Here is a 22,078-nt window from a genome sequence, read left to right as displayed (position 1 = left end):
TAACATCATGTTTTAAAAGTACACAGAACACACACACACACACACACACACACACACACACACACACACACACACACACACACACACACACACACACACACACACACACACGCACACGCACACGCACACACACACACAGGCTTATTTTTGCAATGGATTTGAGATATAAACACAACATAAATGTACTCATTGATATTTTGAATGTAGAGTATTTGTATTTGTTTAAAAAAGAAAAAGAAAACATTGTTTTTTTATTGGTGCAAAAGCAAATGAAGCTAAAGATTTAAGATTTCAAAAATGAGGTTCCGCATGTCCCAAATCCTGTCTGCGGTATTGAATTGCTTTCCTGACCACATCAACTGTGGGCACTCCTGGCATGCCTCTCTCCACTCACCTGCATGCCCACATTAAATGGCCCCCAGCCAAATTGGCTGTGGAGTCCTGTCTGCACTCTCCGGAGCCTCTGCAGACTCAGTCACACTCCTCTTTGTTCCATTAGACTTCAGAGGAGACCGAAGTATTCCCTTTCAAAAGTAAGTAGGCCTACCAGTGATAACCCAGCCTGTCAAAGATAGTGTGCTGGTTTCTTATGACCGTAGCTCACAACCAGACAGAGATCAGGATATTGATTTCAGTCCTCTTACACACTGCCAGCACTCATTAGAATGGTTTTTATCGGTATGGTGTGACTCAGCCACATTGACGAGAGCTGAAGAGAAAAGATAGTGGAAATAGAGGAGTGGGGATAGAAGGATGAGAAGGTGGATGTAATATGATAAGGTAGAGCAGGGAGGAAAAGTGAGGACAGTGAGTGAGGGTTCAACAGCACAGTCAAAACACCAGATTTCAGACCAGGATCTATCAGAGGCAGATTGTCTGAAGGCACAGTTTGTATTTATGTGTGTTATGCACCATGGCTGGATCTCACAGAAGCAATGCAGAGTAAAAGCACAGAAATTATAAGCCATAGATGATATGGAAAGGATTGAATGTTTAATTTATGGAGGGACAGGGGGTGAAAAAGTTAAACGTTAGTCCCTGATTCACCTTTACTTTACTCTATATTCACATAGTAAAACAAAACAGGCAGCAGCAACAGAGTGAGAACAGTGAGAGGTTTATTCTTCGGTGGTAATAAAGACAGCAGATTTTAATTCAGCCTGCAACCCTGGCGTGAATCGTCTTCCATTCAGCCCTCTCTATTCAGCCATCACTCTCTGTCTGCCTCCCTATCTCTAACCATCTTTTTTCTTCACTCAGCGTGCAATCTCATTTAAGGATCCCCCCCTCGCCCCCTCAACTGTGTCCTCTGCGTACCTCTGCCACAGAATGGAGCCCCCTTCTGCCACTAAAGACACCCTGTTTGTCTCCAGTGAACCTACACTTTGCCTCACTGTGCTACAGATGCACTTCTATGAGGGTTATTTTTCAGACAGCTGTGTAATGCGAAGCAGTAGATGGCTCCTGCAGCACAGAGGTCTCACATTTCATCACACTTCTCTAAATTGCTACAATTTTTGCAAAATATACACCTCCTTTCAAAGGGAAAATTATCACACACCCCTTAGCTGCTGGGTGAATGTGTATTTTTATGTGTGTACTTGTTGTGCAAATTGAAACGTTGGGAGTTATTCATGCACTGTAAGAACACAGTGGTTCTTTGAGCAGCCTGTCTTTGGCTTTCTGTCTGCTGAACAGCACCGCTCTGTACTGAGAGAACTGAAGTGTTTTGCAAAAAAGCTACTGCTCACATATCTCACCGCTATATATAAACCATTTTTTTTAACAATTTATCCTTTTGCAAATGAAATAACTGAACTTTTAAAAGTTAATGTGATGTTTTAAACATTTTATTATAGTTGAATAGAAACCAGAATATAAATAAAACATTATCGTAAATACAATTACAAAATCCTCACACATCATGATTACATATCCAGCATATGTAACATTAATGTCAACATAGCAGAACTTTCATTTACAAATATAGCACTTTCCTTCAGGTTGGACTGACTTGAATGATGTTTAACTGTTTGCTACATCGTGTAATTATCCTTTTACAAATCATACACTCATGGCTTTATTTGGGCAATAAATATGTTTCAGTTGAGCAAAAGCACACACTAGATAGTCACCATTACAATTGATTATCAAACATCCATTATAGAGTCCTCGGCTAAATCCAAACAATGCTTTTGTTTGGACTTTGTGGTTTTAGCGTGTTGACACATTCTTCCCTATCTTTCTAAAACTCATACTGGGAAACAAACATTGTGACTTTGGTGATGTACTTCCCCAGCTGGACTCGTCTCTCCAGCTCGCTCATCTCCACGTCTGCCTCCAGTGTGGCAGGGCCCTGCACAGGGCTCACAAGCATGAGCTGACCCGTCAATCGGTCCGAACGCTGGACTGTGAAGTGCCGCCGGGTTTGTCTTCCCCCCAGCAGGGAGAAGCGAAGCGTGTCACCAATTGGACGTAACGCTGAGACCCTGAACATGACACGAGGAGCCGACAGGTTGGATACAACAGCCAGGTAATGGTAGGAGAAAGAGTTTGGTGTCTGAGAACATGCCTTGTTGTCCACAGAACAGGGGTTACGTTCACAACGCCTGGAAAAAGAGTTTATGTTAAAAGTGAGAAAAAAAATCAATCATGTCAATGTTTTCAAAGGTCCCATATTGTAAATATTTTTCAGTTTTTTACATTTATTTTAAAGCTAGGTGATATACAATATTGTCTAAGTATTGAATTACTCGATCCAAATGCACAAAGCCAATATTAAGAAACTGTACTGTTGGAAAGACAATCAACCATAGAAGACACAAGATAATACCACTATAGTGTTTTAACAAAAATCTCCCGATTTCAATTCAAAACAACGAGACCAATGATGGTTGGGTTATTAAAGCGTGTTCTAGTACATGTTCTACAAACTTCATATCGATAGATATCAAATGAAAAATCATACTTAATCATACTTACAACGGGAGTGAACTTAGATGTAAAAAAGGGTTAGGTAAAATGCTCACATAGGTGACGTCTTGACATATGTTGCATGAGGGATTTTGGGGCAGTCCACACGGACACACTGGAAGCCACCATACGTATTAATGCACATCTGGTCGTTTGCGCAGTTGTTTTGTCTGGTTGCACACTCATCAATGTCTGTGAAGAAACATCAGCAAAGTAACAAAATTATTGAAACTGAAAAGTTGGTTGAGATTTTATCATATATTTAAGTATCAGATTATCAATTTGTAGAGTTTTGATGAAACTTTCCATAACATTTAGTTTAAAAGCAAAACAGAATTTACCAAGTATGTATTCTATAAAATGGGACAAAGGACCATAGTTAACAATGTTTTATATCTTGGTATTTGTCAACAGATGTTGGTATTACATAACTATCTTGTGGATTATTTTATGTTGAGGGCAAAAAAAGAAAAGTGAAACAAAATACTGTAAAGAAAAAAACACCTTTACAGCTGCGTCCATCGCGGGTCCCATTGTATCCGACCGGGCAGGTACAGCGGTAGCCTCCAGCGGTGTTAACACAAGAGTGTAAACACAGTTTGCCAGCCTGGCCATTATGGAACAGCTCACATTCATCTATATCTAAAAGCCAAAAACGCAAACAGTTAACATCCCACATGGAGACATACATGTATGTTGTAGTCACAGCTTGGGCAGGTACTAGTCGTACCAGTGCAGGTGTTGCTGTCCCTGCCAGAGATGGTGTATCCGGCCTCACAGGTGCAGTGGGTGGTCCCCTGTATTATGCTGCAACGTGATGGACGAACAAAGGGCCCAGTGGTGGCAGCAGGCAGGGTAACAGCAGCAGCGGTGGCTGGGGAGGTGGCGGCAGAGGTGTTTGTCATAGTGACAAAGACTGAATGAGGGGGACAGGAAAGAGGAAAGGTTAGCAGTTAAAAATTGGGTTTTTATTCCCTGATTCTCTTCCAATTTCAAACTTTCTAAACCAATGTGCAGAAACAGAAATTCCATATGTCATCTTAAGCCAACAATCAAAGTTGATATCAACATATGGAAATGCTGGCACCTTTAATATATTCATACATGAACTTTGTGTTTATGTGATAGAATATCTTACTGCCTCAAAAATCCAGTACCAAAGAATAAATAGAGCCCCAATGATCTAATGAGCAACATAAAGTTATGAACAGTAAATTAGCATGGTGATATAACATGAGTAGAGATAAACAAAGTCTACTTCAGAGATTAATCCCCCCACCCACATCAAGAAACAGACCACACTCTGAACCAGCATCGTCTTGGACTTCAGGATGTAATTGATTAAAAAACACTTTGTGGTATGTAGCACTGGCTTGTGTTGGCAAGCCAAACCCACAGCCAATATAATCTCTCTAACCGGACTTTTGAATCCTGGCCTAAAAACACATGATCTGCAATAAAGTTTTGTCTTGAAAATGTCCAGTTTTTGTTACATATATCATCCGATATTAAGGTATGACAGCATTTGAAGCAACCTGAGACCCAAATTTTAAGTTTTATGTGGAGATTGGTGAAGGAAAAGTACACCACCAACATGTGTGTGTGGTCTGAGTATGAACTGTATTATACCCACATGTTGGCACTGGGCTCTGACAGGTAGCTCCGGTCCAGCCTTTGGCACAGACACAAGAAAACTGGTTCACTTCATCCACGCAAGTCCCAGCGTTCAGGCACGGAGAGGACACACACTCATTGATGTCTGAGGGTAAAGACATTAAGGATGGTTATACAAGGAGACTCCCTTGCTACATTCAATAATTTTGGAAGAGATACAAGGACATTTGCAATTGAATATCTTTGTTGCTGGAAGATAAAAGGGCGGGACATCTTGCATGTTTAAGAGTGTATAAGGCTAAAATGGAGCAGATGTTAGTGTAGGGCTATCCCTGCTCTTGATCAAACATGCCTTTGAGCTGTTATCTTAAAGTCAGCGAGCTGTCAGAGGACATACAGGTTAGAATATCATATGTCAAGACATTCAATAAGCTCTCTGGACAACAGCCAGAGTACATAAAGAGGAAATATGATCATGGGTCACACATGAAACATATCTCTACATAGAAAAACGCTGGTGACATGCATGATGCACAAAAAGAGGAATGGCAAAAGAGAGTAGGAGAGGGCAAGGTTACAAAAGGATGATGACAGGGTTGTTAAAGTAATCATACGGTTAGATAACAGGATGAGTGATGGTCAGGGTGAAGAAAAGGAGAGACACTGGTGGAAAGAGGATGAGGAGGAGTCAGGGAGCAGAGGATCAGTGCTGGTCTCTCACCCCGGCAGGTAGCCTGGTGGCCGCTCCAGTTCAGGCTCTCCTGACAAACCCGGCTCTCTGATCCCACAAGTTCATAGCCAGGGTCACACAGAACGTGGACCTCATGACCTACGCTGTGCGACTTGCCAAGCTTCTTCCCATTGATTGGCGCGTCAAGTTTTGGGCAGGTACCTGAGAGTAGTAAAAAAATTAAATAGATTGGCAGATATTTCAACAAAGTTCCATTTGAATGCTCAATCTTTCTGAGGGTTTTACTTACTGTTGGTGGCACTTGTACTCTGCTTTCCAGCACTGCTCTGTAACAGATTTATTTTCTTTTTCAGATTGCGAAGACTCTGCATGTATGTGGCTTCATGGGCTGAGAGAAGTTTCTGGACTTGCTTCAGAGAGCCTTGTAATTCCTGTCTACTAGGGCAGTCCTGGAAAAAAAAACAGAGAGGATGTCAAATGTCATAAAGTGTTGATTATCTTTCACAACAACTTCCTCAAAGCTGTGAATTACTGCAAAAGACCAATCTATGCTAGAGTGTTAAATATAGAATTTAAAGTCTTAAGGTAATTCTATGTATAATTTAATTCAATGGGTTTTATGTGAGACCATTTTTTACATTATAATGGACCGATTAGGAGGTCATTGCCTGCTGTTTTACTGAATTTATGAATACATAAAAGCTACTCCTCTGCCTCCCGTTAGTTAAAAATAAAACTTTTAAGACATAAAAGATGCGGGACTACAAGCCAGTGATTTCATTGATGTATTACTTCCCATTCAAATTGATGTAGTAGATTTCTTTTTAAAACTATCTTTATTTTTTTGATTGTTCTGACTTTCAAAAAGCTGTCACACAATCTGAATTTAATCACACTCAATCAGGTGGCACTTTCTTTCTTTGTTCTATGATTTAAATTATTCAGCAACATGGTCACATCACATAACTTGCACTGCCTGTTTTTTTCTGTCTTCATACTGACACATACTGAATTGGCATCACCTAAAACTCCTATGAATACCTGAGGTTAATTAAAAGTACACCTTGAAAAAAAGCTTAGGCTCCAAAATAAGCAGCTCCACACTGCATGTAAACAAATGAAATTCTGCTGAAGGAGTCCCTTGAAGACCTGTGCAGAAGGCGACAGAGGCTGGGCTGTTATACGAGCGATTAAACACTGCAGGATCAGAGCATGTTTGGCCACTGTAAGCATTTGCAAGCAGGAACCTCCTCCTATCAAAGCTAGATACTGTAACTCAGTTATAAAAACAGAAACACTCTCTTAAAATTGTGATGTGGTTTTTAGGTGTGACCCCAAGTTGATGTTTATAAATCGTCATTACATAAACCTATGTAACTGCCATATGTCATTCAGGTGGTTTCAGGGTTCGGGGTCAGTCAGTCGGGTATAAACGCCCCAAGCATAAACATCACCTGTGATACAACATCTCTCTCTATTGGCTGCAGGAGCGAGGGAGTGGCAAAGACTTGTTTGTCCTCTTCAACGGCGTCATTCTACGCCTTCTGCCCTGCCCTGTTACGCATGTTTTCAGACAACCAATTAGTGTGTGTCCAGCCAGGGTTATGTAAGAAGGGTCAATATTTGTTGAAAACACCTTTCTGATTTGGACAGAACTTGGGTTTGGCGAGGCTTCAGTCAGCTGGGAGGGGTGGCTGGTGTTTATAGCGTAGTTGTCAAAGGCCTCTTTCTGCCTGTGCTCAGTGGCATTTCACATGGCTTCATGTTAACTTGGTAACAGTGTGTAGGAGGCATGCACTGGAGCGCAAGTTGACAGTACAGGACTATTAAATATAACCACATTATAAACTTTAATGTTTTTGGTCCTGTTTGTTTGTCTGTATATCATCAACATTTTGGAAAAACTACGGCCAAGAGTTTCATGAAACTTAGTGGAAGGGTGCAAAGTTACATTTCAGAGCGGATCTGAATCACATTGCAGATACACAAATGATATTTCACTTAAAATAACATTGCAATATGCATTTGGAGGAGTTCTGCACCCTTCCAGTTGAATGTGCAACAAACTTGAAACACTAAAATGCAACTTCAAACAGTAGCCTTACAAATAAAGTCCTACCAAACCATCCCTTATTCTTTTATAAACACACATCTCTGGCCATCTCTCAGTAACACACATGCACAGAAACAGACATGCATGAAAATAACAAAGCAGTCATTCAAAGGCAGAAGTTGCTTTATGGAAACATTAAACAGGAATGCATTTAGCATGGATACAGTATATTTCGTATATTAATTCAATGGAGCCTCTGGGGGCTGTGTTCCTGAGGCTTAGATGCAATATGAAGGTGATTCAAAGTGTGCGCTCTCAGTAAATGTATGGATGAAACTAAGCAGTGACATTCACAGAAGCACTGGTTGTAAGGTTACTCAGATCTGTTATTTTATCCTTGTCGGCAATTGGTGAGGCTTTAAATGTATATAACTGTATGCCTGCACTGCATTAGCCTGAAACATTAAATCACTCACCTGTCCAAAAGTAGGGGACAGTGAGCAGAAACACAAGAAGGTGATGACAATCGAAGCAATCATGATTCCACTGATTCCAATCCAACTCCCAGTCGACGATCGGTCCTCACATGTGGTAGAAGTCGCAGTGCTGTGAACTCTAGGTGAGAGAATGACCAGAGTGAGCAGTTGGAAAAGCTGCTGCAGAAAATCGCTGAGGAATGTTGAGTTTACTCTTCAGGAGCCAATCAGGGAAAAGAGTCTTTAAGAAAAATGTGACCACATTTTATCCTTTTACTTAACTTGGTGCGCACTTCCTCTCCAGTCAAGGCAGCTTAGTTAATATCTTGTTTATAGAGAAGTGGAAGAAAACAGAGCTCTACAAGAAAAGTTGCTCTGAATCATGTGTGAATTAATAATCACGATTTTGTGATGTTATTATAGGCCTGTTTACTGCAATAGTTTTTTTGTAGACACAAGACCAAACTGTGCTGGTGCTCGAAAAATACAAGTATTGTTGAAAAAGCTTCTATCCAACCTTTTTTTTTATTACCTTTTATCTAACTGATCTGAGGAGGATCTGTCAGCTCAGCTTGAATTATGAATGCTGTTTTTTGCAACCTTTAATCCACACTATGTTGAATTCCTATTCATGGAGAGAAGCTAAGCTGTGCCCTCTACAGGAATATATTCATACATGCATTCCTATACTGTACATGAGTTTGGGTGGAAAAAAGAATACACATTTTTCTGAGGTTATAAATGTAGGGCTATATGATTATGATCGGGACAAATGTAGGGCCAAATACCTGACATGTTTATATGATTATGAAAGGGGCAGTGATATAACTATAGCAGTGGAGTCAGGGAGTAAAAATCATGTGAAGATGACAGGTACTTAATATCTGTCTGGACTCAAAATGCCACAAAGTAATTATCATATGACTTTAAAATGACTTGTGTCTAAATCATCGGCATCTTCATTTCTACCGTTGACTATAAAGGAGCTGAACTATGCTGCTGTAGAGAAATAATTGAGTGTGTAGATGGGCTTCTGTCCTGAGAGCATTCAGCACTGCTGCAATTCAGAGAGTAATGTGGAGGCTCAGGCTGAAGCAGTGAGGAAGCTTACAGTGTTCACCTGAGAAATTACTTAGTGGGTGGCCGTGTCCAACTGAGCCCAGAACAGACTGTGTGCAAAGCTGTTGTTTGGCTCAGAAGGGTCAGACAGTACCTTACTGATGCAGCAAAATCAAGGAGATAAGAAAAATCTGAACAGCCAGGAGACGGAAATACATTGAGCCCACAGGGGAAAGAACGAGTGGGAGTCCATTGTGTCGCTCTGCAGACACTGAATCATCACACATTGTGCAAAGCATGATTCATACTTTCCACACTAGACCAAAAAAACATTGTCGCCATGTCTAAACAGATGGCCGGGAGCTCTATCCTGTACCTCTTAAACCTAACACCATATCTGATCATTATTTACAATTACATTTCTGCCATCATTCTCAATCCCCTCTAAAAAACATACCACAGCCTCTGCTTGGATTAAGAGAAGACATCCTGCACCTCAGTCAGTATATAGTTTAGAAATAAAGTTTTGCTAGTGATTCACTGATGATGGACTTTGGTCTCTCAAAGCAAACGTCCTCTCTTTTACCAATCATGAACACTCTTGACCACGAGTTAAGCTCCCTTTTGTTATTAAGTTTGGGAAATGATGACAGAGATGATTAAGGAATGCATTTCATCATCAATGACTGACTGGCACTAGTCACACTTGCATTTTGCGTGGAAAGTCATTTAAAAAACTCATGTACTAATAGTATGGTATTGAGATACTTGTGTTCCATTTATATTTCCATTTGATATTACCTCATTATACCCCCATATTTTAGAGTTAACTTCAAACACTAGCTATTGATCATTTCACCCTTTCAATACATTTATTTTTAGCTATTATCATACTTAACAAAACTTGAAATTACAACTATAAAAAGTTGCAGTTATGGTAATGAATCTAACAATAATCTAACTAAATACAAATATAGCTCTCCAAAATTGTAAACGCGTTATGTGATGTCATGATTCACATATTATGTATAATAGATGACATACTTTTTAATTTTAATAAGAGCATAATAAATACATCTGTAGGGTATTGGTGATATGTCAGGAAATAGCCTACCCTCCATTAGAGTTATGATTCATTGTTCCTCTTGCATGTTTGCACACATGCACTGCAACACGTGCAGCGATATTTTGCGTTAATGTTCCATTGTTAAAGGCAATAAAGCGAAGATTATTTTCCCAAAAAGAAGGATAATGATTTAATGAGACATTAAAAAGTTAATTACGCTGAACCCCGAGTCTACTTCTAAGATGATACATATGCTCACCGCTGCAGCCCGGGGTGTTGAGGTGAAAAGAGGGGGGAGAGGAGCAGCCGGGAGGCAGGATAAAACTGTGGGCCGAGTGGTCACTTTAGTCAGAGATACTTCAGGAGTTCACAATGCGGTCTGGATCATCGCCCCGGTGTTTGGATCTGTTGGTCGCGTTGTCACTCCTGCCACAGTTTATCTACGCGAACCGGATTATCACAGCCCCACCGGAGCCCCTGAAGCCCACCATCACCGGTAAACACTTCAGATGTGCGCGAGGCAGGTGGCCACGAGGGAACCGTAGCCTACTGTAGACTTCGTAGTGCAGGATGAGCTAGCACGTTACATGTTGAATTATATGCAGAGGTGGAAAAAGTACTCAGATCTTGTACTTAAGTAAAAGTAGAAGTACCAGAGTGTAGAAATACTTTGTAACAAGTAGTAGCCTACAAGTCCAGCAATCAAAATGTGACTCAAGTAAAAGTATCAGCATCAAAATAAACTTAAAGCACCACCAGTATTCATTATGCAGATTGGCCCATTTCAGAATAATACTATATGTTTTGATTATAAATATGTATAGTTAAAGTGTTATCTAAGTGGGTAAAGGTGCAGCTGTTTTTAATCACTTGTATGCTACTAAAGTCTTATTTATACGTGTTGTTTTTGTCACAATATTAATCCAAATCTGCAAAGTATCTAAATATAGTCAATACAAGTAGTGGGTTAAAAGTACACCATTTACTTGAATTGTAGTGGGTTAGAAGTAAAAGGAGGAATAAATTGGTATATTCAAGTAAAGTACAAGTAGGCCTACCTCAAAACTGTACTTCAGTACATCTATACTTAGTTTCTTTACACCATTATATGCCCAAATATACGTTTTCCTCGATTTAATCGGCTGGTGTACGAGAAAAGTATGTTTTAAGTGTTTGTTTAATGTTTGGCATCATCTGGCAATCCTTTAAGCTGTAGACTCGAGTGGGTTTTCTAAGCTGTCTCAATCCATCTGGCCCAGCACCAGCGGCCCAACTTTTTTTTGCCAGTGCCTGCTGTGCTACAGGAGTTTGGCATGAGTTTAACAAATTACCATTTTGAAGGCATTTTGCCAAACCCAAGGCAAAATGATTAACTTATCACTGGGGAGCTACATCTCTACTCTTTAACTTTTTTGAGAGAAGTGCTCAGGGGAAATAAGTAACCTTTAGCATTAAGTTTGATCAAAGCAGATCAGTGCCTATTCTTAAATAACATTATTCCATAATCTACCTATACATGAATGATTTAAGAATTTCGGGCTCAATTAAATGGCATATAGGCTTTTTGAGGCATTGTCCCCATAATCTCAATGTTTGAATAGGTAACACTTTAACGACTTTAATATATTTATAGGTGGTTTTTGAGGACAATTTAATTGATAATTAATATAAAGTTTGTAATACATAGCAAAAATGATAAAACATTAGTTGTGTTTTGATTGAAAGTTTTGTCTTAACCTAATTGACCAGCGAGTTCAATTGTGAGCGAAGCTATGACAAACTTTATTAACCCATGCTCCCACCACCACCCCCCCCCCCCACACACTCGAACGCACGCACACACACACACACACACACACACACACACACACACACACACACACACACACACACACACACACACACACACACACACACACACACACACACACACACACACACACACCACACATTAAACCATCCCACCAATACATTTGCATTCCATTGCCATGGCGACATCAGTAAAGGCATCGTTGCTAAATGAACGTTTGTGCTTTCTTGCAGGGCTCGGGGTGAAGGAGCACTCAAAGATTGTTGCCCAACACAATAGACTGCGCAGCCGGGTAAAACCCATGGCAGCTAACATGCAAAAAATGGTTTGTGGCATCCATTGTCTGTCTCTTCTGTGTGAGTTTGAATGGCAAGAATGCTGTCACATAAATTAGAGTTTTGTTATGTCCATTATGCCGGTTTTCTAACCAAAGTTTAATCTTCCTCTTCAACACAACACATTAGAGTTACTGTTCTGTACTTCACACTCTCTCAAGGTACTAGTGGAACATATCTAGCCATGGGTAGCAGATGTTGCATATCTGCTTTTGACTGAAAACGAGCTTGTAGAGCCAGTGCAAACAGAGAAGAAAACAGTTGTGATGATGATGATCATGATGATAATGGTGGGAGAAATTATCAGATGGGTGTTGTGTGAGGATGTGGAAAAACTGCTTTAAACGAGGCGATGTGAGCTAACATAGGCTTGCAGCTTAAAAAAAAACAAAGTTGAGAAATTTCTTTCAGAGCTCCATTTGTTAATTTTTTGTAATGTAACTACGCCAGGTACACTAGCAGCGTAGTCACAGGCTAAAGAAAATGGTCACAATGTTGTTCCTGTTTGGTGCTGATAGTCTCAACAGATAAAACAGTAATGGTGCATCATTTTCAATTCGCTCAGCTGCAGTCAGAACTGGTCCAAAATCTGATAGCAGTGGGTAGTCTTGTGAGTGTTACACAGTAAATTGATATCCATTCATGTTTAAACACCATAGGAATAAACTAAGCAACACTTTCAATTTGTTAGTCTCAGATTATCACCAGCTACAGTTCTGTATGCAAAATGTCTTTCATAATTTTGAGGGTGATAGAAACTGTGATGATGTGTTGCTGAGTGTGCAGCATTCTAAATATTAATCTTTCACTCCGGTTTTTCTAATCCCACTCTCTGCAAAACACAGCAGCTGCAGTAAATCCTCTCCCTATCTTATCCATCTATTGCTTCGCCATACAGTACTTATCTACACAACTGTTTTGCCTGCATGTGATTATGATGAAAAGGTAATGATGGATTACTAAAGTCACAATGCTCTAAATATCCTTAGGGTCTAATATGAGATTTGTACCAGGGCAAACTGTCACTTTGTCATAGATTACATCCTCCTCAAAGCCACCCGTACAGAATGAGCTCTCTTTCTACGACTGCTCTTCAGCCTCAGAGAACTGCTCTCACCTGATAAGGCAGTAATGAGAAAAAGAGGATGTGGATAATCATTCTGCATTCACAACTCTGATATTACCGGTAATTTCCCTGCAAGACCCTCAGAGGAAGGTTTGTCGAGCTGAAGAGGCATATTAAAGAGCTTTACTGATAAACGTTAAAAGGCTCAAGGCTTCAGCTGTGTTTTTGAACGTTGGGATAAGAGTTTTTTTCCACAGAGGAATGAGCCAGTTAGCATTGTGGTGAGATTGTGCTGAAGTGATTATAATATAGACCTTTAGGCTTTTCTTTGAGGGTGAGATAAAATACCAATATTTAAGGTACGAAGGAAGCCACTCCCTTTCTCACCCGATGACCTGTCTGCAGCTTTTCTTTGAGCGCTTGAGGAAGTATTATGATGTCATACAATCGCTTTAATACATAAAAGTTCAGTATTTACTTTTGATGTGTAAAACTTGACCTTTGTTTGTTAGATTAGCATTATATTAATATCTTTAATTCCAATAAAACTCCAGCCATTCATTTAAATAATAAACAAAAACAAATAATTACGGAGCTGTATTGATTTAGCTATTTTAGTAAGCAGCAATAAAGCAATTGTCTGTGGTGCCACAAAGAAAACAAAAGAGGATAAACTCACATTTTCTTAGTGATACATTAAAATCCCACAGCTGATAAAACACGACATGCTTTGAAATTAAATGTCTGAAATGCAGTCAAATTGTGAGTCTGTCATTTAGGCTGGCTGACCTCAGGGAGCAGAGTGAACAATCAACTTAATGGGGCTCATCGTGTCCAGGACATGAGTTTGTCTCATACCTCCAAAATCTGTCAAACCATGAATAAAAGTTGTATTAGATTTTGTACTTCTAAGACAGAGCCTCATTTATCAAGAGAGGGTAACACTTTCTAATAAGGCATACTTTCTAAAGGGTTAATAAGCAGTAACAAATGTTTCTTATGCTATATCCATGGTATATACTGACCATCAATAGGTAGTTAAACCTTTTTCCCAGACTGTGGAGCTGTAGGGTGCAACAATTCAACTGATTCTGAATTAACTCTGAGTTTACCATGACATAAGCAAGAAGACCCACCATTTAACAGTGAAGACACCATAGTGATATCAACCCTCCATCAAACCCCCCCTAAAGTCAAGTTGACCCCGTCAAATGTTAAAGTAACATAGCATTACTGGGAACAGCAATGAGGGAATAAAAAATGTTTCATCTTTTAAATTACACTAATATTTACTAATAAAATTAAGTGATTTCCTTACTCTGACATTTTACTAAGTAATGCTACTACCCATCATATTTAGTACAAAACCACAAGTCTTAGTAATTATGGTTTTACCCTAGAGAGTTTAAAACATATGAAATAGGTTTCAATATGTTATTGAAACTATTTAACTTGAATCTGTGAGTTTCCCCCTGTGGTTGCTTTTCCTAGTAATGCAAGCTTACCTGAATGTGACGTTTGTACTACAGCAAATATGGCAGAATGATTGATTGTGGAAACTTTGTGTGTTGTTTATTTGAATTAGCCACTGCAAATCTTGGAAAATGTGCCCCATAGTAAGGTGTTTATACCAGTGTAGCACACAATGAGTGTCAGTCAGTGTTTGTTGGTCCTACATGCACTGGCAGTTTGCCCAAGGTGTCTCCCTGTCTGTTGTCTACTGGACTCTAGGTCTAGCTCCGACCCCTAAAAAGAATTAAGCGGGTAAAGAAAATCACTCAGGCACTATTAGGAACGACCTTCATGCCAAAGAGATTTTCCTTTCATCCAGTATTAATTAGATTTGAAGTACAAAATGACCTTCATTTCAGGTTTAAGATGCAGCTCCTAGTCCAACAGACCCCAATAACATATTTGAATACTGAATGAGGTGATGAAAATATCCTGTTGGCAATAATTGATGCTATTGCTAGTTAATCATTCACTAACGTACGTAATGTGTTTAAATCTGAAACACACAGTAAAAATAAAGTAATTTTAACATTAGCTTTTTCAACTACAGTCAGTGTCAGTCTGGTTTGATTTACCCTGTGTGCATGTACAACAAGATACTGCAAGAGAAGATTAGAATAACGGGGTTTTTTTCCACAAGTTTCAACAGTATTTTGGGGATTCAAAGATGTTTTATGATATTTAATATTATTTTGTCTTCATAGGAGTGGAGCGATAAGCTGGCCTTACTTGCAAAGGAGAGGGCGGCATCATGTCACACAGACTCCCCTTATCAACAATCTTCACCTCTCAGTCACATCGGCTGGAACACACACTTCTCTGCCCGCGGTCTCACTTCAGTTTCTGACGCCATACACTCTTGGTTTGAAGAGGGGAATGATTTTCTCTACCTGAGTGGGCAATGTAGGGAGAACGCCACCTGTCAACACTATACACAGGTATTCACAATAAGATACAAGCTGTACTCATGTTTGTCAGAGATTCTCATAATTGTGTTTTTTCTTTAATATGTTGTGTGTCTGAACCCTCTGTTGTTGTGTAGATGGTGTGGGCCACCTCGAGTCATGTGGGCTGTGCCAGCAAGCTTTGTCTGAGGGAAGAAGGCCCCTGGGAGATGTTTGTCTGCGCATATTACCCTGGGTAACAATGATATAAAATGAGGTTGTTAAATTCATCTGAGAACAGCACAGTACACAAATAAAACAGCCAATACTAAGGGTTGTATCTGCAATCCAGCTCAAAATCATTATGCTCTTGAAAACGGCAATAATTATATGGAAGGCCAATACTACTTTTCAGGGAGTCCTTGGTACATACAGTTAGAATGAACTATTGTGTCAAACTACCTGTGTGAAGGTCTCAGAATGGGATTATATATGTCTTCCTGCTAAAGGCCCTGTTCTGTGTGGAGATTTTGAACATAAGTATGGTGTAGCCCCATTGGAGCTGCTCTAGATTTTGTGTGATTGTGTCTATGTGTTGTGCAGTGTACTGTATATTTGTGTTGCTGCAGGGGTAACTGGGAGGTGAACGGTCAGATGGTGATTCCTTATAAGACGGGGCTGTACTGCTCTCTCTGCACCTCTTCAATGTCTGGCTGCTTCAGACTGTGGGACCATGTAGGTGGATTATGTGGTAAGACAATATATAATTATAAAGGTTGCTACGGAGGCAAATGTTGCTGTTGTTGGACATTCACAAAAACTGCATAGTGAGGTCTGTGCATGTCATATTCATAGTATTATAAAGGATAAAAGCCAAAATGAGTTCAATATGCTTTATGTTCATTCAATGCCTTACTGTGCTGGATTTATTATATGTAAGGTGATTAAAAAAACCAGTTTATAATTAATACTATTACCTATTACTGTAGTAATGCCCTTTATGTTGCTGATGACATTTCTGCACATTGACAAGCAATGTGTTGTCCATCCATCCATCCATCCATTCATCTTCTCCCGCTTTTCCGTCAGGGTCGCGGAGGTAACAGCTCCAGCAGAGAGCCCCAAACTTTCCTTTCCCTGGCCACATGTGTTGTAGCAATTGTTATTGTGTGCACATGTAATATATCTGCTTATGAAATTTTTTGTTCAATATTTCTAGCAGATATATTCATAAGCAGTTTTGCCATGTACTACTGTAGAAGAATAATCACAATACTGTGGCAATGACGTTTACCAATATGAACCCATGTAGAATTGTCTTATGTTTATTTTGTAACGTGCATATTCATGTGCAAATGTTTATGTGAATGCACTTTTTTTGTCAGAGATCCCCAGGAATCCATGTCGAATGAGCTGTGGTCAGCACGGCCATCTTAACATCTCATCCTGCAAGTGCACATGTGACCGGGGCTTCACCGGACGCCTCTGCCAGGGTAACACTCATCAACATCAAGCCAAGTAGTATCAAGATAAAACCCTTATTAGTATCAGATCTCTGTCTGTTCAAAGTAGAGAGGCAGATTTCACTGAAGTAAGGGTCTGTTTTTCAGTGCGCTGCAGTGTGCAGTGTGTACACGGTCGGTTCAAAGAAGAAGAATGCTCTTGCTTGTGTGATGTTGGCTATGGTGGTGCTGAGTGTGCAGGTGAGTGCTGTGTGCTTCTTTGTGTTTTCATATACCTCAGCAATGTGTACCCTGAGATGCAGGTTTCAAATTCAAAAGCATAAACAGTTATTACAGTGCTGAGTAACATCCATGTGGTTTCTGCTATATTCTGTATTTATCTAAAGGAATGCAACATTTGGTGACACTGTGAAAATGTGATGAAAGCATGAGCATATTAACTTGTCAAAGGAGGCAAAAATGATCCTTTTTTAATGACATTTAGTTTAGACATTTAGACATAAGTATGCTATATCAGGAGGTAACACCTTTACAAATGTGTGCCTGCATATATTTTAAGCCAATAGGCAATACAAGTATTTCTTGTAACTTGATTTGGGTTTGTTTATTAAGCTCCCTGAACATAATCTGAAAAAATGCATCAAGATGAACAACTTTAATTTCTTACAGAAGACTACAATCTTTTTTTCTCTGTGTGCTTCATTAGTGTTAAATTTTAGCATATTTAGTTTGCTTGTGTCCCTACAGAGAAAGTGCAGTTTCCCTTCCACAGCTGTGACGCGATGATAGATGGTGATTGCCTCACAGTGTCTTCAGAAGCTGACACCTACTATGGAGCCAAGAGTCACTGTCAGGTGAGAGACAGGTGTGTGTTGACACAAGCTCTACCACCATATCACATCAACTAAAACTAGATACAAGGGCTTTTATTTCTGCTTTCACTGTGGCCTTTTCTCTTGTTTACACTCACAAGGGACAAGGGGGGATTCTAGCTCAGATCCACAATCAGAAGGTCCAGGACATCTTATCGTTTTATCTCAGTCAACTGGAGACGAGCAACGAAGTCACCAACACAGACTTTGAGACACGAAACTTCTGGATTGGTACGGTCTTTCATCGTGTTCATCCAAATGAATGTTCAGCTGTCATACTATTTTCTCACACCAGGCAGCACCACCAGATTAGTAGGCGGACCCGACTGTGGTTTCGACCAGATGTACTACCAGGTGGAGGTTGTGGAAATGATGCACGGATAAAAAAGCAATGTTTTTGCTCCACAGGTTTGACATATAAGCCTCTGAAAGACTCATTTCGATGGGATACAGGCGAGATCCCCAGATTCAGCAGCTTCGCCTTTGGGCAACCGGACAACCAAGGGTAAGAGACACATTAATTAACACTATTGCAAAATATAAATGCAATGGAACAGACAGATTATTTTACTTTGTATCTACAGATGAGTCTGCCTTTAAATATACATTATGTATATATAACCTAACTATATCTAAAGATTACTACTAATTTGTTTTCATACTAAAATGACGTTATCTACTGAGATAAAAATTACATTTGAATTTATGGATTAACGAGGAAAAGACAAATAAAATCGGAGGATGAAACCCTCTTTATTTGTCACATACATGCACACAGCAGAGCACACACAGTGAAATTGGTCCTCTGCATTTAACCCATCCTAGTACTAGGAGCAGTGGGCAGCTATTGTGCAGCACCCAGGGAGCAATGGGGAGGGGGGATTGGAGGTGTCCGGTGCCTTGCTCAAGGGCACCACAGCAGGGCCTAGGAGGTGAACTGGGACCTCTCCAAGTAGCAGTCCACTTTCCATATTTCATGTCTGTTTGGGGACTTGAACCGGCAACCCTACAATTCCCAGTCCAAGCCCCTACTGACTGAGCCACTGCTGGACATGTTGGCAGACTGGCTCACCCTGACCACTAGATGTCTCTCTCTTTCTTTCTCCCTTATTCCATTTTATCTATTTCTCTGTCTATATGTAATCATAAGTGTTTATAATAAACTATAAAGTGTGTCATGTATATATTACAATATTATTGTCTGATTTATATATCTTAGACTGAATCTGTTTGTTGCTTTTGGGTTTTTGCTGGTTTCTCTGCTTCATCAGAGATTCAATCAGACAAAAGTGGTCTGAAAAAATGTATTCTCCCTCAACTTTACAATCAAACGATCTAATCAGTAGTTTAAAAGATTGGGTGAAAAACCTCAGAACACGGAGTCACTCACTCTTTCTCTTTCTCTGTCCAGCTTTGGAAACTGTGTAGAGCTGCAGGCGTCAAGTGCCTTTAACTGGAACGACCAGCGATGTAAAGTGCAGAACCGATACATCTGCCTGCATGGTAAGACTCCTTCTGTAGGTAAAAAATGTTGAGGGTGCAAAAAGTTATTTTTTCTACAAATGGCCGCACAAAGTTATGTTCACCTTTCTCGTAGCAAGCCATTGTCACCCTAAACATGTGACATAAAGGTTATGATAGAATTTCAGAAGAGATAATACTTTTTTTTTACATAATTTGGGCAGAAAACCAAATCACTGATCAGTAATAGCAATGCGCTTGACTGTAAAAAAGAGATTGAATGCATGGTTGGCTGCTTTTGTTCCACCGCTGCAGCATTTGCACAGTTAACTTGCGTGGAAGAGGGGCTTCTCTTCTCATATTTCCCCCTAAACTTTGCATGCTACTGCCTGTACAGTTTGTGCAAAACCACCAGGCTTCGGACTTTATCATGCAACAGACGCCTCTCCAAAAGAAATTGGAGTGCTGGTTCAATTAGAACAGGATTCAATGGGGGTAATATTTGTGCCCAGACCTCTATTTTGTTCGCCTGTATGATTGGTAATGATGGTGGTGAAAGGCCACTCTGGGAAAGGATTCCCCTTAGGGCAGGAGTCCTGGTAGGTGGCTGTTCTAATGCCCAATAAATTAGCTTCAGAGGGAATCCTGCAATCTCAAATGTCTGGGAATATTTACCACTTGCCAAACAGCCTTTATATACTATAAATACATTTTTTGAGGGATCATACCGTATTACCATACCAACATGAAGCTGATACAACTGATACAACTGATCAATTTAAGATTAATAGGGTAACCGAATATCAGGCTGATACTGAGTCAGAAAAATGTATCAGGTTTGATGAAAATGGGGCCTATATTTCATTTTAATTGAATGCTTATATACTTTATACATTACGTACGTGAATTTTATTTCAGGTTTTGACTAGTTTGTTGCTGCATTAAATCACGTAACACTTTAATTGTAATTTGGAAGATTTTTAACCAAGTTGCTGGTGTAACATTTATTATATTGATAATAAAGGTGTGTATTTATTTGTTAGATTTGGTTTAATAAATGTAGGAAAGCAATCTTTAAATCTATGGTAATTTGAGATGGGTTGTCATTTCAGTTCTACTAGCAAGTCTTTCACATTAAGCATTGATTTTAAAAAGCTTTTAATGTAAAGAAAAAAAAAATCACTTGGAGCTGTACATCATTTAGTATGTGTTTAGATAGTAGCACCTGCTGCTATGTCCAGAAAACGATCTGTCACTGACAATCACAGCAGAGTGACGTCCAACCTGTTAATCCAGTGTGTCCATTAATGACATGAACACGACACTGAAGATGTGTGTGATCCTGTCTACACATTTAAACATGGCACTCAGTCTGAATCAATGGCACTCAGTGCTCACCATCCAAAGCCTTTGAGCGATCAATATGTGTCAACTCAACAAAGACCCGCAGTGTTTAGACACACACATAGCACTTACATTGATCCTAAGGAATGAGACGGTGGCAGATGTTTAGTTTTGTCCACTTGAGTTGTCTTTGCAAGTGGTCGGTGTGTAATCTTGTATTGATCACTCGTAGCTGAATGAGGGATCAGCTCTGAATGCGGTCAACATTGCCAAGATTGCATGCTACAACAACTCTAATTAGTTTAAACGTTTGATAGTTTAAAGCAGGACTGGCATATCATAGTACGTTATTTATAATGTATTTTATATATAAATTATATATGACTGTACATTTAGTATGGATCCAGGAGGTAGGTAAAATGCTGTCACTAATTGTTACAACAGGTGGCCAGGGTATTACACACTGCATCTTTAAACTGCAGGCAGCTAAACATGTGAATATGTTTTGTTGTGACTAAAAAAATAAAAGCAACATTTCACTGAAGCAGCAAAAAGTTCAATGCATAAATTCATCTGATTATAAGCACACAGAGCCCTCCATCCCACAGCGTAATTTCCAACATTCATTGCTGTGTTGTGCTAATTGGTGATAAAATGATAAGTGGATATCACACAGCCCGAGGCAAACACTAAGCTATGTTTCTCCAGAGCACCGTCTGTGCATGTGTGTGGGTGGGAGTGTGTTTCCATATTCATTTCAAAGGAGTTGTCTTTTTTGTCATGTTTCCTTACAGCCATGTAGCATTGAAAGATTTATGGGTCTCATTCACACACTGAACTCCCGTTTTACTTTCTTGCTGTGCATTTTCTCAACATGTACAATTCTGTAAACATTTGCTTTGTTTGTGTGCGTTTCACAGCTGCAGAGCACATTGCCCGCTGGGAGGATGGCAGGTGACCCAGATTTCTTAAAGGGGTGAAACTACGTGTTAAATGTTGGTTGGGACAAAGGCCACTTATGTTTGTCAATGTAATTTAGATGCTGTATATACTCTACATGTCTGGACGTTCAATACAAATGTCTTATTATTAAATGGTTGTGTCCTGTTTGTAAAATTCTTTGTTTTAATTCTTTGCATATTAACTAAGCAGCTTAAGTTGAAACTAAAAGCCTGCTGCATCTTCTCAATCCTGTGGCCCTAAGTGACCTCAAAGTCAATTTGGTTTGGTATTATTAAAATAATGTTTCAGTTTCTTGCAGGAATGAGGAGAAAGAAAAGAGCAGACTTCTAACAGTTTTGATGTCAGGCCTCGTTGAAACCACATCGTTTTTCAAAGGCCAAACATCCGCAGAAATAAATAACACTAAAACAAAGAAGTTGATTATTAAAGCTCAAAT

The 22,078-nt window shown here is 39.6% G+C and overlaps 2 protein-coding genes across 2 annotated transcripts; one reads left to right on the top strand and one right to left on the bottom strand.

Moving 5' to 3' along the window:
• Window positions 1-1,834: 1,834 nt before the first annotated feature.
• Window positions 1,835-7,951, bottom strand: LOC134863819 (fibulin-7). Its single transcript, XM_063882542.1, has 8 exons — window positions 7,808-7,951; window positions 5,568-5,727; window positions 5,309-5,479; window positions 4,607-4,732; window positions 3,704-3,889; window positions 3,478-3,615; window positions 3,030-3,165; window positions 1,835-2,609 (listed from the first exon to the last, which is right to left on the bottom strand). The coding sequence occupies exons 1-8, from the start codon at window positions 7,868-7,870 to the stop codon at window positions 2,246-2,248; spliced, it is 1,344 nt and encodes a 447-aa protein (XP_063738612.1). The 5' UTR covers window positions 7,871-7,951; the 3' UTR covers window positions 1,835-2,245.
• A 2,353-nt stretch (window positions 7,952-10,304) lies between these two features.
• LOC134862872 (C-type lectin domain family 18 member A-like) lies at window positions 10,305-21,773 on the top strand. The gene is made up of 12 exons (XM_063880973.1): window positions 10,305-10,428; window positions 11,976-12,067; window positions 15,360-15,593; window positions 15,698-15,795; window positions 16,169-16,290; window positions 16,925-17,032; window positions 17,150-17,242; window positions 17,750-17,856; window positions 17,976-18,105; window positions 18,283-18,379; window positions 19,286-19,377; window positions 21,600-21,773. The coding sequence occupies exons 1-12, from the start codon at window positions 10,305-10,307 to the stop codon at window positions 21,635-21,637; spliced, it is 1,335 nt and encodes a 444-aa protein (XP_063737043.1). The 3' UTR covers window positions 21,638-21,773.
• The last annotated feature ends 305 nt before the right edge of the window (window positions 21,774-22,078 follow it).

This window comes from Eleginops maclovinus, chromosome 4, assembly GCF_036324505.1.
Source record: "Eleginops maclovinus isolate JMC-PN-2008 ecotype Puerto Natales chromosome 4, JC_Emac_rtc_rv5, whole genome shotgun sequence".
NCBI classification, from domain to species: domain Eukaryota; kingdom Metazoa; phylum Chordata; class Actinopteri; order Perciformes; family Eleginopidae; genus Eleginops; species Eleginops maclovinus.
Note: the sequence above shows the minus strand (reverse complement) of the source record. Positions and strands in the feature narration are given on the sequence as shown.